Here is a 20,620-nt window from a genome sequence, read left to right as displayed (position 1 = left end):
TGGTGTGTGTGTGATTTCTCATACGGGAAGCAGGTTTGATCACCACAGATCGCAGCCTGTGTGGCATGCAGACCACCACCATACCCCTAGTACAGGAGGGACACCTGCTCAGTGCACTTCCAAACTACTGCTTCACCTGCTGGAAGGTGACAGGCTTGTCCCTCTGAACTGGCCCTTCAGGAGCAGGAAGGAAGAGCACACCATGGTAACGTCTCACTTTCTGGGGCATGACTGAGTCCTCAGACTCTCCCACTTGCACAGGGCATGGATGGTAGGCAGGCTGCTGACCCATTCTAGTGCCACTGGAAGATACAAGATTGTGGTATGTCCTAATCAGGTCTTGCAAAAATTCAGAAAGGCAGTTTTGCAGGCCTTGTTGTGTTTTGTGTGCTAGAGAGAGAGAGAGAGAGAGAGAGAGAGAGAGGTTGCAGCTGAGCTCATGGCAGAAGCACCACCACAATGCAACTCTGAAGAACTAGGATATGGAAATACCTTCCTGCAAGCTGTCCTCCCCTGGGCTTAAGCAATTGCTAAATAACTGACACACTACCTTTGGCCCCACCTGTTACCAGGGCCAATACAACAACTCTAAGAACAAAATCCATGTGAGGAACGCCCACCCACAGAGCAACATGGACTCAGTGGTCTAAAACACCCTGGCAGCTCCGCTAGCTGGTGTGTTGTGACCTTGAATAGTCTCCTCCACCCTGCTTCACTCTCAGCCCCGACCAGCATCTTCCTGCTTCAGTCACCAGAAGGATGCCAACCCTTGCTTCTTCCATCAGAAGGGGAAAGCCACGGTCAAATCTATACCAAATGGAGCATTTTTCTCAAGTTTTTTGTAGCCAAATGTCACCTGACCAGCTTCCCATCCTGTTACTTCCAGAGATGGAGCAATTACAAACATCACCTCTGCTTGCTTCTCTCTTCATGAATTCCAGTGTGTCCATCCCAGAGAGGAAGAGAGCCAGCTAACTCCTCCTGTCTCTCCTGCCAGCCCCCTCCTCACCACCTGGCAGGAATCCAGCCCTCTCTCATGCATGGGGAAGTCAGGTGGGGCAGGATGGAGCCGCACATGTTACCTCTACAGTTCTAACCCCAAGTTTGCTTTTGAGATGGAATTTCTCAAGAGGGCAGGACTTTGGGCAGACTCCATGCCTTAAAGCCTCTTCCTTGGTACTACAGGGATCTGGGTGGAGTTTCCCAGTCTTCTCATAAATGAGAAAACCCAGCAGGTGTGTCAGGGGATGCAGATGAGAATCCCAGCAAGGGGTCATGACAGACTCCTCCACCCCCACCACGTATGTGTTGGAGGAGGTGAGGGGCATGGCTGGATCCTCAGCATGGCTGGGGCCATTTCATTTATACCTAGGTTTGGCTGTCACAGTGCAGAAGGGCTGACAGCTCAGACATACTCTCAGCTTTCCTCTCCCCATGGCAGTTCAAACTCACAGGCCATGCAAACAGTGTTTGGAAGAACTGCCTGTCCTCAGGGGGTGGGGAAGGGCGGGAAGAAGAAGGAAGGTTTAAAAACATTAATGCAGAGTGTAAGGGAAGAAGGGCCTTAAAGCAGGACAAAAAAATACCCCATGATGATGGCGGCAGCTCGGGTACTGTGGCTACCTTCCTGTACCACGCCCTAGGGTAGAGCTACCCTAGAAGCCAGGGTGAACAGCCAAGTGGGCAGGGCCAGGTGGGAGGGGCCAGACATCTGTCACATTCAGCACCCATGGCAGAGTCTTCAGGGATAAGAGATCAGCCCGGATGTCCATGTCTGTGTGCCCTCCTGGGTCCCTTAGAAGTCATAAGGGGACACAAAGATGGTGACCTTGGACACATGGTTGGCCTGGAAGGAGCGGTCCTGGTACTCAGACATGTCAACATCCACCTCCAACGTCTGCGGCCCCTCCAGGCTCTGCACAAGGATCAACTCCCCGGTCTGTCGGTCCGAACGCTGCATCACAAAGTAGCCACGGCTGTTGCCTCCCACGATTCCAAATCGCAGGCTGTTGGGCCCTGCGCGGCCAGGGGCCGAGGCCGTAGCCATGCGGAAGAGCGTGATGGGGGTCCTCAGGTTGGAGGGCAGAGAGAGGTAGTGGAAGGAGATGGTCTTGGGCAGGTGGCGGCAGGGCCTGCTGTCCATGGGACAGGGGTTGCGCTCGCACTGGCTGGAGCAGAGAGGCAAAATGGAGGCCATCAGTTGGGGTTGCTGTAACCCACTACCACACCTGCCTTTGCTCAGCCACGGGTCACTCACCCAGGAGATCCAGAGCTATCGGCAAGCGGATGTGCCTGTGGCAGCCATGGCCAGGACAGTGGGCACTGCTTTGACCCACCATTGGGTGCATGCGTCATGTGTGGATATGTGTGTGTGCATGTATGTATGTGTGGTTTTCAGGGGACAATAAAGCCTGCCATGCCTGGGCGCCAACAGGTGCCTTTTCTGTTTGGGCAGTGGGATTCCAGCAGGTAGCTGGCAATCCCCAGCAATGCAAACTTTACATATGTGGTGAACTTCACAGATGAGGCAGTGTTCATTAGCTGAGCGGGAAGCCCTGATTTCTTAACCAGGGTTTTCTGGAAATACTTAGACTATTTATCTGCCTTATCAAACCTAAGTACGGTTTATCAGACTGGGTGCTTCTGCACTTAGACTATTAGACTGCTCAAATATCACATCTGGCTGTTAATCCAGGGTCTCAAAAAGGCTCTGATGGACAGGTCTCCTGTCCCTTTCACTCAGCGATGCCTTGGGAAAGACGCTGGTATCTTCACTCTAATAATGGCCAGGCTTCAGCACCACTGACTTCCTGGTCACTTCTGAGCTGCTTTAGTTCAAAGAGCAACTCAAGCAACTAAACTGGTGAAGGTAATTCACTGTATTTGAAAGATAGTTAAGTTCTATTACAATGGTTTGTTTTTTGTTTGTTTGTTTGTTGCAGGGGGGGCAATGGTGGGAGGGAAGAAACCAATTGTGCTTTGTGATGGCTAGAGTTTTTCTACTTCAACAGCCTTATCCCAATTTTTAAAGAAAATTCTATGCGGCTGGCATGTTGGTTCAACTGGCTAGCCCTCCACCTCTAAATGCCAGCATCCCACATGGGCACCGGCTCATGTTCCAGCTGCTCCACTTCCCATCCAGCTCCCTGTTTAAGGCCTGGGAAAGCAGTGGAAGTTGACTCAAGTCCTTGTGCCCTTACATGCACGTGTGAGACCCAGAAGAAGCTCCTGTCTTTGGCTCAGTTCTGGCCATTGCAGCTACCTGGGAAGTGAACCAGCGGATGAAAGATCTTTGTCTCTGCTTCTCTTTATATCTGTCTTTCCAATAAAAACAAACTTAAAAAAAGAACTAATTATATTTCCTGTTGAAGTGCTGAAGCTAAACCATATGTTGAACCTTCTTAGTGCTCTGGAAGAGTGGAGTGATAAAATGTCGAGTGCACAGAGGTCTGGAGTTTACTGGTTACCAGCTATGGGAACGTGAGACCATGATCCCCTCCCAGGCTGGTGTGACATACACTGACTCCTGGGCTGCTGGGAGACCTACCAACGTAACATCACCAGCAGCTTCTCCCATGTACCCCCTCTATCCACCCACCAAACCTGGGACAGCTCCGAGCCCGTCTGCTGCCATGTAGCAGGGGGCAGCAACTCACAGAAGCTGGACTCCCTGGCCCTCACCTTCCCCACGCCTCTAGGAAGCACCCAGATGAGTCATACAGAGAAGCCTGGGCGGGGGGGGGGGGGGGGGGGGGGGGGGGCAGGGTAGGTGGGAGGGACGTTCATGTCCACGGGCAGCCCTGGGGAATACTCACAATGGAGACGTCTTCACGTAGCTCACGTTGCCGCTGCCCTCGGGGCACTCAGGATTCACGCACTGGAAGCTGCCCCCGGTGTTGATGCACGTGGTCCCCCGGGGGCACACGGGCTGCGGGCCCACACACTCGTCCACATCTGAGATTTGGGACACACAACGAGGGTGACTTTCCCTCCACCCCAGATGGGATCACAAGAAAGGCTCCGCCATGCGCACACTGCAGATACCCAGCTCATCCTGTTGAGGCAGGACCCTGAATTCATTAAATGTTTGGGATCAAGGTTCTGCACTGCACACACATGCTGGGAATGGCTCATGCTTGGAGTCCTGTCCTAGTCCCTTGAGATGGGATGGGTGATCGAGGGTTCTGGTAGATACAAAATGAGTATTCCCAGGCCCAGCGCTTCCCTGGGACCTGCCTCCTTCTCCATCCAAAAGATGCTCTCAAGCCTGCTCTCCCATAGTTGTCATCAAACTCCAAGATGCAAATCTTCCAGAAAGCCTCTGGCCTCAGCCCCAAGTGCAGATGGCCCCACACCTTCACAGACAGGAGTTCTCTGTCCCTTTAGGGCATCCCAAGAGGCTCTATAACTGGAGGCTGCCTCTTTCCAATTCCAAGTAACCCTAAGTAGACCTTCATGACTAATGCCATGGGAGGGAAGACGGATGGATGGCTGGATGGTGGATGGTAGGTGGGCGGGGGGACAGTCTGAATGCCATCTTCTACTCTAGCCGCAGGTGACCCACTCCCCCGAGCTCAGTCAGACTTTACTGTGGAGCCACTTCTCCACTCACATCCCCATGCCAGTCCCTGGAGGAGCCCTTTGCCTTTTTTCTTCAACTTTTCCCCTGGGAATTGAATGCCATTGTGGGGGAAGAAGGCAGCTGAGCTCCCCTCTGTGTCTTCTGTCCAGGGAGAAAGTACAGCTGGCAGCTGCAGGCCTGTGCATCCTCCTAATGGCAGGAGGTAGGTCTGCTTTAGCACACCCATATGCTCCACAAAGGATCACAGCAACTTTGGGGTTCCAGGGCCTGGCATCAATGCCAGCACTAGGAGACACCACTTTGCCTTCACGCCTGCAATCTGTGTTCTCACTCTGAGCTCATGTAGAGATTGGGCATAGCTATGTCTGTATGTGTATTTGGCCCTAAGAGGACGTGGGGTAGCAAGAGACTCCCATGTTGCTGAGACTTGTCCAATGGGAAGTATGTCGACTGCTATGGGGATTCTCTCCATTCTAAGCGCCACTGTCACGCACACCCTCTGTCCTGCCCCCTTGGGTGTGACCCATCACTACTGCAAGCATTCCTTGCACAAGAACATGCTCTTACACTTGCCAGCAGTCTCAGCAGCCTCCACCCAATCCTCCAGAGTGTCACTAACTCCTAAAAGGATTCTGCACTGGGGTGAAAGCTGAGCCAGCTATTTTGTGTTTGTACACACACACACAGAGCAGCCTCTGTTCCTGGGCAGCTGCTCAGTCTGCATTTCCATCTCCTGGCTCCCAGGCGCTCCAGCTTCTGGTTGGGTTTGGTGCATGGGAAGCCAGGTGGCCTGGGGTGTTCATTTCCCCTTGTACCACCCTGGCCTGGATGTGGTACTGGGAGTGGCTCAGTCCTCCATCACTGAACTCTGTCAGGCTTGGTAACCTCTTTTTCTTGTCCCTTCCATTCTAACATTTTAACAGTCCTCCCCAACTTTTGTCAGCTTATGGGTGTTCTGTCAGTCCTGGGGAGCCTGAGCACACGTTGAGTGTCATCCCTTGTAGGTGCTTCCACAGGGTTTTGGAATCTCACGGGCACCTCCAAATTAAAGGACAGGGGAGGCTGGATGGCTGCTCTGCCTCTGAGTCTAGCCCTGTCTAGAGGCTTTGCTGAGTGCATGGAAGAGATCTGTCCATCTCCAAGGTGATATAAGGTCAGAAGAGACTGCCCATCAGGTTGGTTAACAATGTATTTTCCTATTTATGGACATGATGATATAATCTGATTTTGGCTCTCTTTTTTGGTGAAGTTTTAAAGATGGAATGAGGGCTCAGCACGATAGCCTAGCAGCTAAAGTTCTTGCCTTGCATGTGCTGGAATTCCATATGGGCACTGGTTCTAATCCTGGCCACCCTACTTCCCATCCAGCTCCCTGCTTGTGGCCTGGGAAGGCAGTCAAGAATGGCCCAAACCCTTGGGACCGTGCACCCGCATGGAGACCCAGAAGAGGCTCCTGGCTCCTGTTTCATATCAGCGCAGCTCCAGCTGTTGCAGCCATTTGGGGAGTGAATCATCAGACAGAAGATCTTCCTCTCTGTCTCTCCTCCTCTCTGTATATATATCTAACTTTACAATAAAATTTAAAAATCTTTAAAAAAATGGAATGAATCTGATATACTTCTCTAACCACCTCCACTCCCCTGACTCCTCAACTGTGAAGTCCTGGGTTTGGGGAAGGGTGCTGTCACAGGAGTAGCAGGGTGAAGAGAAAAGGATCACCATCGCACTTACCTTCACAGCTCTTCCCATCAGCCAGTGCCCTGTATCCGCTGGGACAGCTGCAGCGGTAGGAACCTGGGGTGTTCACACAGGCATGCATGCAGAGTCGGGGCCGCGCCTCTTGCCCGTAGAGCTCACACTCGTTCACATCTGGGGACAGAAGTGCCCACTGAGACTCCAGGAGCCACACAGCCAGGGTCATAGGATGCTGCATTCTCCAGCAGCTGTGGCTCTAGCCAAGTGGCAGGGCCTGCTGCTCTCGGGGAGCCCTATTGCCGGCAGAGTCTCTGGGAAGAGGAAATGTGCCCCCCTTTTTCCTGAGCCTGGGAGCCCTGAAGGCAGATCCTGGAGGGTGGGGTTCCTCTCGTCTAAGGTTGAGCACCAGCACAGCAGACCCTGAAGAGGCTGCCAAGTTAGGGCTGGCCTCCGTGCAACTCCATCTTCAGGAATGGAAGGAGAGACTCGTGTGTGTCTGCTGTTGTAAGATGCACCTGTTAGGAACCTCCACCTGTGACACTGGCTTCCCAGTTTGCATCCTGGCTGCTCCACTTCCAATCCAGCTCGCTGCTAATGCACTTGGGAAAGCAGTGGAGGATTACCCAGATCCTCAGGCCTCTGCACCCATGTGGGAGACCTGGAAGACGCTTCTAGATCTTGAATTTGAACTGACCCAGTCCTAGCCATTGTGATCATTTGGGAGTGAATAAGTAGATGGAAGATCTTTCTCTCTGTCTGTCTTTTCTTTTCTCTCTATAATTCTGTCTTTCCAATAAAAATAAATACATATTTTTAAAAGATGCACCTATTAGCATCAAATGAACTGGGCTTAGGGTTGAATTGTTTTGGAAGGAACTTGGGTGATTACAAGAGGTTAGCAAAAAGTGAGCTGGTAAAAAAAAAAAAAAAAAAGTAAGATGACAAAGGAACCAGGAATTGAATCCCATGGCCCTGCCCAGCTGTGGGGACCCGGCTCCAGCACCCAGCTTCAAGCTCCTCCCTGCCATGGCCTCTGATTCCCCAGAAGAATACATGGGCCACCCCAGGCTGCATTTCCCAGCCTGCTTTCCAAAGGCTGCCCCTGAGCTCTTTGCCTCAACTCTATCGTAGCAACCACCAAGCCAACATCGGCCTTAACTCAAGGTAAGCAGGGCTTTTCCAGTGGTCCCTGGACACCCTGGGTGCCCCTGGCCAACCCCTGCCCCATCGCATTCTGTTTTAGCCATCATTCCTTGCCCCAGGGCCTGCACCTACCCTGGCAGATGCTGTCGCCGCCTGCGGCACCACTCAAATGAAATCCGGCCTCGCAGCTGCAGTGTTGTGCCCGGTCTACCTGTGCACAGCGTGGCGCTCGGCTGAAAGCAGAGTCGCTGGCCATGCCACCATCGGGGGCTGCTGCAAGAAGAAGACATGCTCATTGCCAGGCCCTGATGCACCTGCCATGGGCTTGGAAAAGAGCCAAGACTAGGACTCAGCCCCTTCTCACACAGCTGTACTGGAGTATGGAAAGGAAAGGCAAGGAGCCAGCACGGTGGCTCAATAGTCTAATCCTCCTTCTGCCAGCACGAGAAATGCATGTCCCAGCTGTTCCACTTCCAGCTCCCTGTTTGTGGGAAAGCAGTAGAGAATGGCCCGAAGCCTTGGGACCCTGCACCCATGTGGGAGACCTGAAAGAGGGTCCTGGCTCCTGGCTTTAGGCCAGCTCAGCTTCAGCCAGTGTGGCCATCTGGGGAGTGAACCAGTGGATGCAACAACTCGGTCTCTCCTTTCCTCTGTAAATCTGCCTTTCAAATAAAAAGAAAATATTAAAAAAAGAAAGAAAGAAAAGAAAGACAATCCATTAACCATGAACCAAGCTGACCAATCCAGGGCCGACTGCAACAGACAGAGGACAGAGCACACTGGAATAGGATGGGACTCATACAAAGTCTGAGCTTCTATTTTAAAAGGCTTTGACCCTACATTGTGGCAGAGTGGGTAAAACAATTGCCTGCCATACCAGCATGCCACATGGATGCAGGTTAGAATCCCAGCTGTTCTACTTCCTAAAAAAAAAAAAAAAGACTTATTTTAGTTTTTAAAGTTTTTTGGAAAGTCAGATATACAGAGAGGAGAGCGACATAGAGGAAGATCCTCCATCCACTGATTCACTCCCCAAGCAACTGCAATGACTGGAGCTGAGCTGAGCTGAAGCCAGGAGCCAGAAGCCTCACCCACATGGGTGCAAAGTCTCAAGACTTCAGACCGTCCCCAATCACCTTCCCAGGCCACAAGCAGGGAGCTGGACGGGAGGTGGAGCTGCTGGGATTAGAACTGGAGCCCATATGGGATCCCTGTGTGTTCAAGGCAAGGACTTTGACCATTATGCTATCGCGCCAGTCCCAAAAATTAAAATCTTAAAAAAGAAAAAAAAACGCTTAAAAAAACAGCAAAATGGTTGAGGGAGAGACGCCAGGCCCCCATTTCCCGCTGGGCCTGAGCTTCCCAGTGCACCTGCTGGCCTGGGGCCTGCAGCAGAACATCCTCCTCCAGCCCCACAGATGTGACCTACCGGTCTGGGCCTGATGCTGACATCGACTCCCTGCCCTTCCCGGGGGACAAACGCATCTGTACTGGTTGACTCCTTCTACACATGTTCCACCATTGAGGCAGGGCTGGCTGGAGCAGTCACTGACATCTAGGAAAAGAAATGATTTCCAAATACAAGTATTTGTACACTGGTGCTAAAATACATAGCAAGATGAGTTAACTAGATTATCATAGCCTCTGTCTTTCTACCTCCCTGCCCTGTTCTCGCCACCCTCTAATACCAGAAATAACTGCATGGGGGCCCCTGGGACTGAGCTGTAGCACCCTGTATATCTCTATCTAGCAAGCCTTGAACCCCTCCCTGTCCCCTCTCCCCCATCCACACACACTACTTTCCAATTTGCAAAAAGACAATGCAAACAGATGTAATCAGACAGAAGTTGTAGCCAGCAGGCATCTGCCATCAACGCCTTCAGTGAGGTCCCCTACCTGATAACTCCACCTTCCCTCAGCCTGCGTCTGGGGAGAGCACCTTTAAGCAGAAGTGACACTCATGGCAATTATAAGGGGAGACAGTTTACTGGAATATCCAGGGAAAGGGAAAATTAATTCTCCCCCTCTGCCTTCCCAGGCAGGAGCCGCTGGGCACTTTTCTTGATGTTGATAGAGACAGTCTTTCTCATATGCACAGCTCCAAGGAGACAGAGAGAGAGAGACTTTCAAAGCCCAGCAGGTTTTTCTGAGTGGTGGTTTCCAGTGATTGCTCATTGCCCATTTAGACTTGTTTGTATCCTTCCACTTTTTCGACACTAAACATGTGTGCATTTTATAATCAGAAAAAGATCACTAAACACACACACACACACACACACACACACACACACACACACACACACATCAGACTGCCTATGCTTGTTAGCAACTCCCTAACCCAACCTAAATGCACAAAGTCACTTCCACCGAAGAGGTTGGTCAGCTTACTGACTTGATGGCAGTGTCTTGGGAGAGAGCTTGGCTGACTGCTGGCAGAAGAACGCTCTTTCCCGCTGCGTCTACCAAGAGGGAGGAGCAGGTGTTCGCTCCTAATGAGAACTGCAGCCTCCTCTGGGTGGATTGCAAGGGATTTGGCTTCCTCGAGGTCGCCTCGTGATGGGGATGCTGTATTGATCATTACATGATTTCTACTCATCCTGGAAGGTCCTGGATTCTCGAAGCATTGCTCACCCCTGGGAAAGGAACCAGCACCATCTCTCAGGCACCCCAGGCTGGGTGCACGCCCTCTCATTCGTTCTGCCTTCAGATGCCCGTTTTTCCAGGAACAAGGCTGAAGTGACCCTGTGCACTCACACCTTGGAGCTTGCTAGCCCACATATTTTATTTCACTTTTGATGTTGTTTACATAGTTAACAGGGATGCTTGCCCATGAGGACCAGTGAATAGGGTGGGGAGGGTTAAGGTATGGTGGGGGGGAAGCTGGGTGGGACAGATACTTCCAACTTTCCCTCTCTTTTCTCCTGTGTTTGGAGACGGGTGGCGCTGGGGGGCAGCCACAGATGGAAGGGGCAGGGAATAAGGGAGGGGGAGGAAGCTGTTCCCAGGTACCAAGCTACATCAGTACCCATGCCGGATCGATCACTGTGTACTCTGAAGGCAAGCAAATGGCCATGCTCTGACGCTGTGGGCAGACAGCCAAAATGTGTGAACTCCCAAAGGGCCACAGGGTCATGTCCCTCCTCTGTGAGAGCCCCCTGTGGAGGGAGACACTGAGCCACACCTGTCCTTGGGGTCACCATCTAACAGAGATGCACAGAGTGCCTGGGGACCAGGTCTTCTGCCTCCCTCTCTGGATCTCAGCAGGATGCCCCTCATCTAGACAGGCTTCATACAGACATGCTTGACTTCTTATCTTGACGGAGAGTAGAAGGCATTCAGTGGCCCCAAGCCCAGGCTGGCGCCCCATCTGTGTTCTGATTGGAGTAGGCTCGTCATTACAGTCGCATGTGTCCTGGGCTGTGTGCTTGCCTAAGCGCATAGCGATTTGAAGGCTGTAATGTGAGTACCGGCAGCAGATATGGGAGAGGCTGACGAGTCACGGTCAGGACCAAACTCCTGTTTCAATCTATTGTTCGGCAAACGCTTGCTGTGCCTACAGAGCCTGTGTTTGGAGGCGGGTGGGGCCGGGGCCAAGTGTCTTATAGGTATGATCTGATTTTTTTTTCTTTCATTTCTAATTCTTTCCTAGTGCTGTTATCTTCTTTCAGACATCCCATTTTTCCAGGCCCTTCATCGCTGAGGTTTTCTCATGTTGATCTAGGCTGTTCTTTAGGAGTTGTAATCTTTAAAAAGTTTCTTGCAGCTTGTTCTGAATATCAGATTACAGTTTTCACCTGCTTTCTGGGTGTGTCTTTCTTGATATTCACCGTGAGAAGAGGTTTCGTCTTTTCCTCTAGATTGCATGAGATTTGACAAGAGTCCTTTCCTAGTCATGATATTTAAGCACAATCAGCTTTCCCACCAGGTTTTTGCTAACTTCATGAGTGTTAAGTTCCTATTTCTAGGGTGGATGTTTAGCGCGGCAGTTAATATCGTTTTTCAATACCTGCATCCCATGTGGGTTCAAGTCCTGGCTCTGTTCCCAGTCTTCCATTTGCCTGTTGATGTACACCTGGGGAGGGGTAGGTGTTGACTCAAGTCATTGGATCACTGCCCCCCAAATAAGACACCTGACTGAGCCCCTGGATCTCTGTTGTTTGGGGAAACAGCCAGAGGATGTGATATCATCTCCTTGTCTTTGCATCTCTGTCTTCCAGGCAGATACATTAATAATAACTATAATAATAAATGCCCAGGGTCGGTGCCATGATTTAGTAGGCTAAGCCTCTGCCTGAGGTGCCAACATACCATGTAGGTACCAGTTTGCATCCCGGCTGCTCCATTTCTGATCCAGCTCCCTGCTTATAGCCTGGGAAAGCAGCCAAGGATAGGCCAAGACCTGGAAAAAGCTCTTGGCTCCTGGCTTTGATTGACTCCAGCTCTTGCAGCCATCTGGAGAGTAAACCAGCAGATAGAAGCTCTCTCTCTCTAGTTCTCCTTCTCTCTGTAACTCTTTAAAATAAAAAATAAAATAGATCTTAAACAAAATTCCTACTTGTCTTGTTTCTGACCCAGAGAAAGTAGAGGGTTCCCAGGCTAAAAACTCCTCCAGGAATTAAACTGTGGAAGAGATGAACCTCACATTCCAGGCCCACACATGGGAGAGGCTGGCTTGAACACTGCGGTTCCAGTCAAATGATTGGATTTTAAAGAAAAAAGAAAAAAAGTTCCTTGGGCATCTAGGCAAACAACAACAACAAACCAACCAAAATACTCATGGTGGAGACAACAGCATCAGTTTAAAACAGAAGACATGCAGCAACATTTGAAAGACACTGGAGGAAGATAAAACATGAGACAAGTATCTTATAACCAATCAAACAGACATCCGGGGGAAAATGCAGTCATTTTGGAAACCATGAGGACTTAATGGATTGTCTCTGAGGTGCTTTTTTTTTTTTTCTCCTTAAGATTTTAAAAAAATTGTTTGGAAGGTAGGGAGATTTACCCCTAAAATGACCACAACAGCCAGGTCTAGACCAAGCTGAAGCCAGGAGTCGGTACATCCAGGACTCCTGTGGGCGGCAGGGCCCTAAGCAGCTGAGCCACCCTGCACTGCCTTGCAGGTGCTTTCTAAGGAAGCTGGACTGGAAGGCAAGTAGCTGAGCCTCAAGCTGGCGCCCTGAAACGGGATGCTGGTGTATGTACTAAGTCGAGCCTAGCCCGCCATGCACCTTTGAGCTTTTGTGAGTTTGAGGTTTTCCACAATAAGAAAATGCTTCAAGATACTTATCTTGGTATTGTTTGCAATTATAAAACCTGAAAAACAATAGAGAGCTCATTCAGTAAAGCATAAGTTAGGGTCAGCGTTCTGGCACAGTGGGTTAAGCTGCTGCCTGTGAAATCAGACAGAAGCTCTCGTGCTCTGACTCTCCCTCTCTCTCTTTCAAATGAAACAAATCCTTTTTTTTTTAAGCCATAGACTAGCCCTTGTTTAAAGTGCTTTCTAACATGGAAGTTCTGCTTAAAAAGAAGAGGAAATGAATTGCTCGTGTTAATATCTCTGCACTGATGACACGGGCTTTATGAGCCCTGCGTCTCCAAGGGGTATTCAGAAGGCTCAAGGAATAGGAGTGGCCATTTGGTGCAGCAGCTGATGCCCCCTGGGATACCGGCAGCCCAGGTCAGAGTACCTGGGATGGTGTCCTGCCTCTGCTTCTATTTCTGGCCTCTTGCCTTCGTGTGCTCTGGAAGGCAGCACAGGTAATGGCTCAGGTCTGCGTCGCTTGCCAAGCACAAGGGAGACTCCAGCTGAGCTCCTGGCTCCTGGATTCAGCTTGATACAGCCCTGCCTGTTGCAGGCATTTGGGTAGGAAGGAGAGGATGGAAGATTTCTCTTCATCTCTCTCTCTCTCTCTGCCTTTCTAATAAATAAAATAAAATGTCTAAATAAAAATGAATTAGCAGATTTTAACTGAATGGAAATACACATTTGAAAAAGTGGGAAGCATGTGCTTCAAGACATTTTAAACAAAAATACTTATCTTTTAATTCCATCTTTCATGAAAATACACTTGTATTCTGATATATGTTCATATGTGCTAAGACTACAAATAAATGAATAGTTTTAAAACATATTATTCATTCCTTTACATTTATTCTTTTATATTTATTCTTTATCAAAATTATTATCATTTTTTAAATTTATTCGGTTTTTATTTGAAAGGTAGAGAAAGAGACACACAGAGAGCTACCTTTCATCTGCTGGTTCACTCCTCAAGTGGCCACAATGACTGGAGCTAAACCAATCCAAAGCCAGGAGCCAGAAGTTTCTTCTAAGTTTCCCATGTGGATACAGGGACCCCAGGACATTAGCCCATCTCCACTGCTTTTCCAGGCCATAAGAACTGGATTAGAACTGGAGCCGCCAGGAAATGAGCCAATGCCCACATGTGATGTTGGCACCTTAGGAAGAGGCTTAACTTGCTGTGTTAAGTGCACCCTCCCCATCCCCTCAAATTACAGTCTATATCAGTCAGCAAATTCATTATTAAGTAGCTAGTGAGGAGCTACAGTGGAAAAGGCAGTTCTTGTGAGTACTTGTTTAATTAGAAAGAATAGTGAGAAGGGAGGAGAGGAATTGAGGTTCACTCTTCAAATGCCTGCACTAGCTGGGGCTATGGCAGAGCAAAACCCGGAGCCAGGAACTCCATCCGGGTCTCCCACATGGGGGGTCATCATCTGCCACCTCCTCGAGAGCACCTTAGCAGGAAGCCGGAGATGAGAGGAGACCAGGACCTAAACCCAGACACCCCTTCTTCAGCAGCTTGACCTTTCAGTGCCCTTCCGGCCTGACCTGAGTCCTCCATCTCCACCCATCATCCATAGGGGCTCCTGCCATTGTCTATGGATGGAAGGACCACCTCTTGCTAAGAACTCCCAACTATGCATCTTTAGGCTGGAACTCCAGTTTTGAACTAGCCCACCACCCACCTCACGTCCCCATGGGCTGCATCAATGAATGGATCTTCATTCAGGTGTAACACAGATGTTATAAATGAACACATCCAGAGTGGAGCTCTGGTCAGTGAGCCACACAGGCTGCTTCAAAACAAAGTGACACCTTGTCTCGTGATCTCTGTAAATGACACTGGGAGTCTCAATATCTCTCCTCCAAGTTGATGTAGCAGAGTGGGGAGTCCCAGCAGTTCTGCCCCTGGATCTCTGCCAGGGTAGTGGTACTTTACCAGCAGCCACCTAAGTGGTTCCTGGGGTCTATTCTGGTCACGTCCAACGCGTTCTCTACCCAACAGCACCACACACACCTGAGCCTGACACTCCTGTGCCTGGAGGCTACTGGTAAAGCTGTCATCTGTAATGCTGGCATCTGCTACAGGCTCTGGGTTGTGTCCCGGCTACTCCACTCCTAACAGTCAGGGGAAACGCAGCAGGGCATGGCTCAAGTCCTTGGGCTCCTGCTTCCCACATGGGAGAAACTTCTGGCTCTTGGCTTCAGCATTGTCCAGCCATAGTGGTTGTGGCCATCTGGGGAATAAGCCAGTAAATGGCAGGTCCTTCTCTGTTTCCCTCCACCATCCACTCTCTCTGTAACTATGACTCACAAATACATAAATAAATCTTAAACAAAAACAAAAATAAAAATAAAAAACACCTGTCTATTGTGCCTGGAACTAAAGCCTATAGGCCACACATTGTCCACAGCTACAGCTGCTGGTCTGGGTGCCTCCCAACCATGCTGGTTCGTTAGGTTCAAACTCTACTGCAAAAATGCTCATTTCCTTCAATACTCCAAATGCTCCCCTTCCTTGGGGTTCTAGCACATTCCTCCATCTTCCACATGCTACCTACCTCATCTGCTTTTCATAAGCCTGGGCCCTGTCTGTGCTGTGACTTTCAGTGTCATGGCCACTTCCTTGGAGTGACCTTCAGCTGTTTCTCACCTCCTGTCACTTGCTCTCAGTTGCTTACTGAGTCCCTCTGCAGCAGCAGCCACCATAAATGCCAACACCTCGCCTTTGACTGTGGCTGCTGGATCTGCTTTGTCTGCCGCTCCAAACGGGAGCCCCAGGCAGCTGGGGCAGCATCCAGCAGGCCCAGGACTGAATCTGCAGTGTTGGAGGCAGTGCTTTGAGTAGGGCTGGTACAAGTACAAGTTGGCTGAATGAATGAAAGAAGATTCAAAAGGGCGAGACGATCAACAAAAATACGCTTCCCCAGCATGGTGATGACAAGTGCGTTCACATCTCAATTTGGGTTTTTATTTTTGGTTTCCTCTACCATCAAAGGTGGCCTTTGGCTACGGGCTCAGCCTCACATCCTGAAAGGAAGGCTAATACCCCAGGAAGCCAAGGAGCGGCTTCCCATTTGTGGCGCCTGGAGCCTACCTCTGCCCACTGCGTTTATTAATGGCCCAATGATGCGTCAGTTGTTTCTGCGCCAAGTTGAGCTCATGACCCTCTGTCCGAGCAGCTGACTGGGAGGAGGCGTGGGACCGTTAGGACCGTGCTGGCAGTCTTCACTAACGCTGACATTTGGGGGCTTGTAATGAATTTCCTGTCATTAAAAGATGATTTCTCCCTTGTGGTTCCAACACATAGTGGCTACAAGATTCCTGATGCCGCAAACAAAGCGGATGTGCTCAGAAGCGGCTGCCGAGGGTCGAGGTTTGGTCCAATTGACTGTTGTCTGCCCCACCTCAATTGGTTACACTTGGCCATCCAACAGGCGACAGAGCCACCGTTTCTCCAGACATGTTTGGCTGGCACTGTCTTGAGGCTGTAACTGCAGGCAACACCCATGAATCAATCAGTTCCTGCTGAGAACAGAAGTGTCAACACAGACACAGTTTACTCACTTGGGAGACGCCCGACTCAGCAGCTGGTGGAGCAGCCTGCTTGGGTCATATGAATATTTTTCTTGGATGGCCCTCAACAGTTCCCAGGTCTTTATTACTTAAAGAGATGAAAAATATGTAACTGAGATTTCATTGTGGAGAGGCCACCACCTTGTCCCTGGAGCCAAACCTTTGCAAGTTTTAGACAGTTAATCTGGCCTTGGGGGAAGTTCATAGTGGGCTGCACCAGACAGGTTCTCTAGGACAGAGGTCAGGGATCAAGAACCAAGGGTCAGGAAGGATGCTGGGGAGGGAGAAGATAAGGAACACAAGGTGGATTAGGAATGAGAAGGGAAGTTCAAGGGCAAGAGTTTGGAACTGGGGATGGTCAGCCGATTTGCTGGGCTAACTTGGCAGGTGGGACCCTCCAGTGCATGCAGTGGTCCTCCAGGGAAGGTCTGGCCTCCACAACCCAGGCAGGGAAGCGCTGGTCAGGGTGTAGAGCGAGCACTGAGCTCGCCATGGCCTGCCAGCAAGCACACACAGGCAACACATTCCACCTCCTGTTGGCACATTGCTGAGGTCTCCATTCCAATGAGTCAGGGTCCCAAATGATCAATGCTTCAAAAGCTTCAACCGATTTTCTGCTTACAGCCATAGCAAGAACAAATAACATGGTACTTCTCAAAACACGGTTAGCATCAGCAATACCCAAGGAACCTATGAAATGCAGATTTCTCCAGCCTTGTCTCTGAAGACTCCAACTTGCGAGGGTTTTTGAGGCTCAGGGCCCGCAGTGACCCTGGAGTGTCCGGAAATTCAAGAACCGCAGCACGCAAGTTGTGATTTTGCAGAGTCCTCTTTCTCATCCAGGGGGTCCTGTGAATGCACGGCCAACAGGGAGATGCAACACTTGTGACCCAAGGTCAAGAAGGCTGCCAGCAGGCATGTAGAAACTGCCCTCTGGGCAGGCGTCAGCTTTGAGGAGCCTCGGAGGCTGGTGAGATCCCGCCATCTTGGACCTGCTGTCGCTTCCTTCTTCTCAGAGCTCACATTCTCATGCCATTCTGGTTGTCTGCCAGTGAGATGTAACCTCCTGGTGTCTTACCGGAGAACCCCAGCCATCAACCTCTGGCAGCTCTGACAATCCCATCCACTTCCTCCCTCACTTCCTCTTCCTGCCCCTGCACGCGCTGCGGCCTCCAAGCCAGCTCCCCCATCCTCCTCCATCTCTTCCCTCCCTTCCTCATTCCCCTTGCCACCCCTCCTGCCACCGCAGTGGGAGTCGTTTCCATTCTCTTTCTCTCTGCTCTGCCTCTGCTCCTGTTCCTACCGAGCTGGAATAAGGGACCTCCTAAGTACCCCGCTGCATTCTGGTGTTTTGGCTTTAATGGCAGCAAACTTAAGCTGAAAAGAGGACTTGGCTGGGGGAGACTAGCTGTGTGCAAAGACTTACTGCAGTTAAAACTAACACGTGCAGGCCACTAAGGTGGGAGGGGCTGTTCGAATGTGGCTGTGCTGTGTGTACTCACTGCCTTGGGCCAGCCACTTCTGTCTCTAACTGTGTTCCTGTGTTTTGTATCTCTCTGCCTAAAAACACATGTTTTCAGCTGTCTTCTCTGATGAATTCATCTTTTCAGACACAGAAAGCTCACTCCAGATGCTGAGCAAGAAAGAAAAAAATATAGCACATGGGTGAAATGCATTTCTGCTTAGAGTACCGCTGGGGAAAGCAGCCGGCCCAACACTGCTGCAAAGGAACAATGTGGTGTGACATTAGCAGGGCTGGGAAACCCTTGTTGTTTCCCAAGGGCTGTTTGGAGACATAAAACATCTTTCCTGGGCCGTACAAAAGTATCAACTTAAAAAATTAGCCTGCAGGACCCGGTGCGATAGCCTAGTGGCTAAATGATTGCTTTGCATCTGCCAGGATCTCGTAGGGGTGCCAGTTCTTGTCCTGGGTGCTCCACTTTCCAACCAGCTCCTTGCTTGTGGCCTGGGAAAGCAGTCGAGGATGGCCCCAAGCCTTGGGACCCTCAACTGCATGGGAGACCCAGAAGAGGCTCTTGGCTCCTGGCTTTATATTGGCACAGCTCTGGCCATGGCGGTCACTTGGAGAGTGAGTCAGCGGACGGAAGATCTCTGTCTCTCCTCCTCTCTGTATATCTGATTTTTCTAATAATAGTAATAGTAATAATAATAAATAAACTTTTTTTAAAAAATAGCCTGCTACAGATTTCTTGAATTTGTGTTTGTCTTGGTTGGCAGGACCAGATCAAATGGTTTTGCAGGACTTATAAGTCAGACATTCCCCTCCTCCGGTTTGAAGGAAGTGGGCATGTGCCAAGAGCATCCCCCCTCCGTTTGCCCGAGTCTGATGCAGAGTCACAGTCCTGAGACAGAGCGGCAAGCTCTGCTCACAGTAACCATGACAGCTGCACAGCTGGACCAGTGTGGCGGTGCACGGGGAGCACGAGGCAGAATGTGGCCAACGGCCATGCAGGTGAGACCTGCAACTGCACACTGCACCAAGATGAAAACCCAGTACCAGGAGAGTCACTCATAGCACAGAAATCAAAATGGCCTGGTGTACGCACACCGGCCGCCATTGCCCCCAGGGGCCGTTATCTTGGATTGAGAACGCTCAGGGTTAAAGGTAAATGCACCATGCACCTCTCTGGACTTGTCTGCACAGCGTGTGTCCTCATGGATGCTTCTCAGCTGCATCTGGGAGCTGCCACCTGCGATCAGCCTGTGAACTGCGGCTCTCACCGGGAGATCAGAAAGGGCGAGCCAACACCACGCATGCAGCTCTGGCGGCCCTGAGCTTCTTGGTTCACTCTGCACTCATCGGTATAGATGGCATTTTCCTGCAGTTCCTGTGCTCCCAACTTATGTATACATGCAGAGTCCTGAATACACCACTCTGTGCATGTCTTTCCCTCACCTCCGGGAGTGTTTCTGAGTCTACATACCAAACCTCAAGGCAGTCAGAAGGACCCCTGCATTTCTGCAACCCACAAGGATGCCAACAGGCCTGCAGACAGGGGGCAGCCCCAGCGTGGAGATACCACAAGGAATGCCCTCCTCTTGTCCCTCTGCCCAGCCACAAGCAGCTTCTGTCCTCTGTGAGCTGAGAGCTGGTCACCAGCAGCCACAGTGGAGTGAGGCAGGTGCTGGAGAGCAAGGACTCTGGGGTCGGAGTGGCCTGCAGTGAACCAGCTCAGCTCAGCACCGAGCCCAGAGACCAGCCTAGCCCAGGCCTGGCATGGAGGTGGGAGATCCGTCACTCGGGCTGCTCTTCTGCAGTTAAGGAAGGATTAGAGAATCAGTGAGAAAGTGTTCCAAAGTCAGATGATCCTTTCTATTCAGCAGACCCTGCTGCCCCTGGGACGGACGGGTCCAGCCTGGTGGGCTGGGAGGGTGGGAGAAGGACAGTACCTTTACAGCGGGGCTGCTCCCCAGTCCAGGTGCCGTTGGGAAGACACACCACGCTGCTGGGCCCCACCAGCCTGAACCCCGGGTTGCAGGCAAAGTGGACTTCATGATCCACTAAATACTTGCTGCCGAACTTTCTGCCATCCGGAGGAGCATTCAGAGCTGGGCAGGAAACTGCAAGGAGACAAGGAGGGTTCAGGAGGGCCTCTGCCTTGGACCACGGCAGTGTGAATCCCAGGGCTGTGTCTGCTGCTGAGCGCCCCCTGCAGGCGTGCATAGGACAGGACATGCTGCTTTGTAGAAGTTAATCTCTATTTGAGAGGCATAGAGTCAGAAAGCTAGAGAGACGGATAGGCAGCTCTCATCTGTTGGTTCACTTCCCAGATTTCTGCAGTGACTGAAGCTGGGACAGATTCAGTTCAGGTCTCCCACATGGGTGCAGAGGCCCAAACATCTTCTGCTGCTTTTCCCAGACCATTACAGGGAGCTGGATCAGAAGTAGAGCAGCCAAGATGTGAACTGGTGCCCTTATAGGATGCCGGCATTGCAGGTAGAGTGACTTTGCCTACTCGGCCACAATGGCAGCTTCAGGCCTGGGCTTTTGTTTGTTCTGCCTAGCTCCTTCTTGCTTCTCAGTTTCCCTCTTGAATGCCACCACCTCCCCGAGTGTTCCCTGACCACCGTGCCCAGCCAAGACCTCCGTGGGCCTTCTGTAACCCATAGGCTCACCTTGCTGCCTTCTTAGTATTTGTGGACATTGGAATTTCCCTTAGACTTGCTGTTTCCCCCATGTGTTGTCAGCGGTCCCCATCAGAACTCATCTACCTCTGTGCTGGCTGGGTCCCAGCACCAGCGAACTCACTGGCCCATAGCACATGCTCCAGAAATAATTCTTTTTTATTTTATTG

General features: G+C 50.8%; 1 protein-coding gene across 1 annotated transcript in view; it reads right to left on the bottom strand.

The window, feature by feature from the left end:
- Positions 1-1,795: 1,795 nt before the first annotated feature.
- FBLN7 (fibulin 7) overlaps positions 1,796-20,620 on the bottom strand; it is a 42,405-nt gene continuing 23,580 nt past the window's right edge. The window contains exons 3-8 of the mRNA XM_040993355.1: positions 19,716-19,886; positions 8,850-8,975; positions 7,553-7,693; positions 6,314-6,451; positions 3,816-3,954; positions 1,796-2,168 (exon numbers count right to left, since the gene is read on the bottom strand). Of these exons, the coding sequence (XP_040849289.1) occupies positions 1,796-2,168; positions 3,816-3,954; positions 6,314-6,451; positions 7,553-7,693; positions 8,850-8,975; positions 19,716-19,886 (1,088 nt within the window). The remainder of the gene's footprint in view (positions 2,169-3,815; positions 3,955-6,313; positions 6,452-7,552; positions 7,694-8,849; positions 8,976-19,715; positions 19,887-20,620) is intronic.

The sequence above is a fragment of the Ochotona curzoniae genome, unplaced genomic scaffold (genome assembly GCF_017591425.1).
Source record: "Ochotona curzoniae isolate NIBS_2020 unplaced genomic scaffold, NIBS_Ocur_1.0 contig_883, whole genome shotgun sequence".
Classification (NCBI taxonomy): Eukaryota; Metazoa; Chordata; class Mammalia; order Lagomorpha; family Ochotonidae; genus Ochotona; species Ochotona curzoniae.
This window is presented reverse-complemented; position numbering and strand designations above follow the sequence as displayed.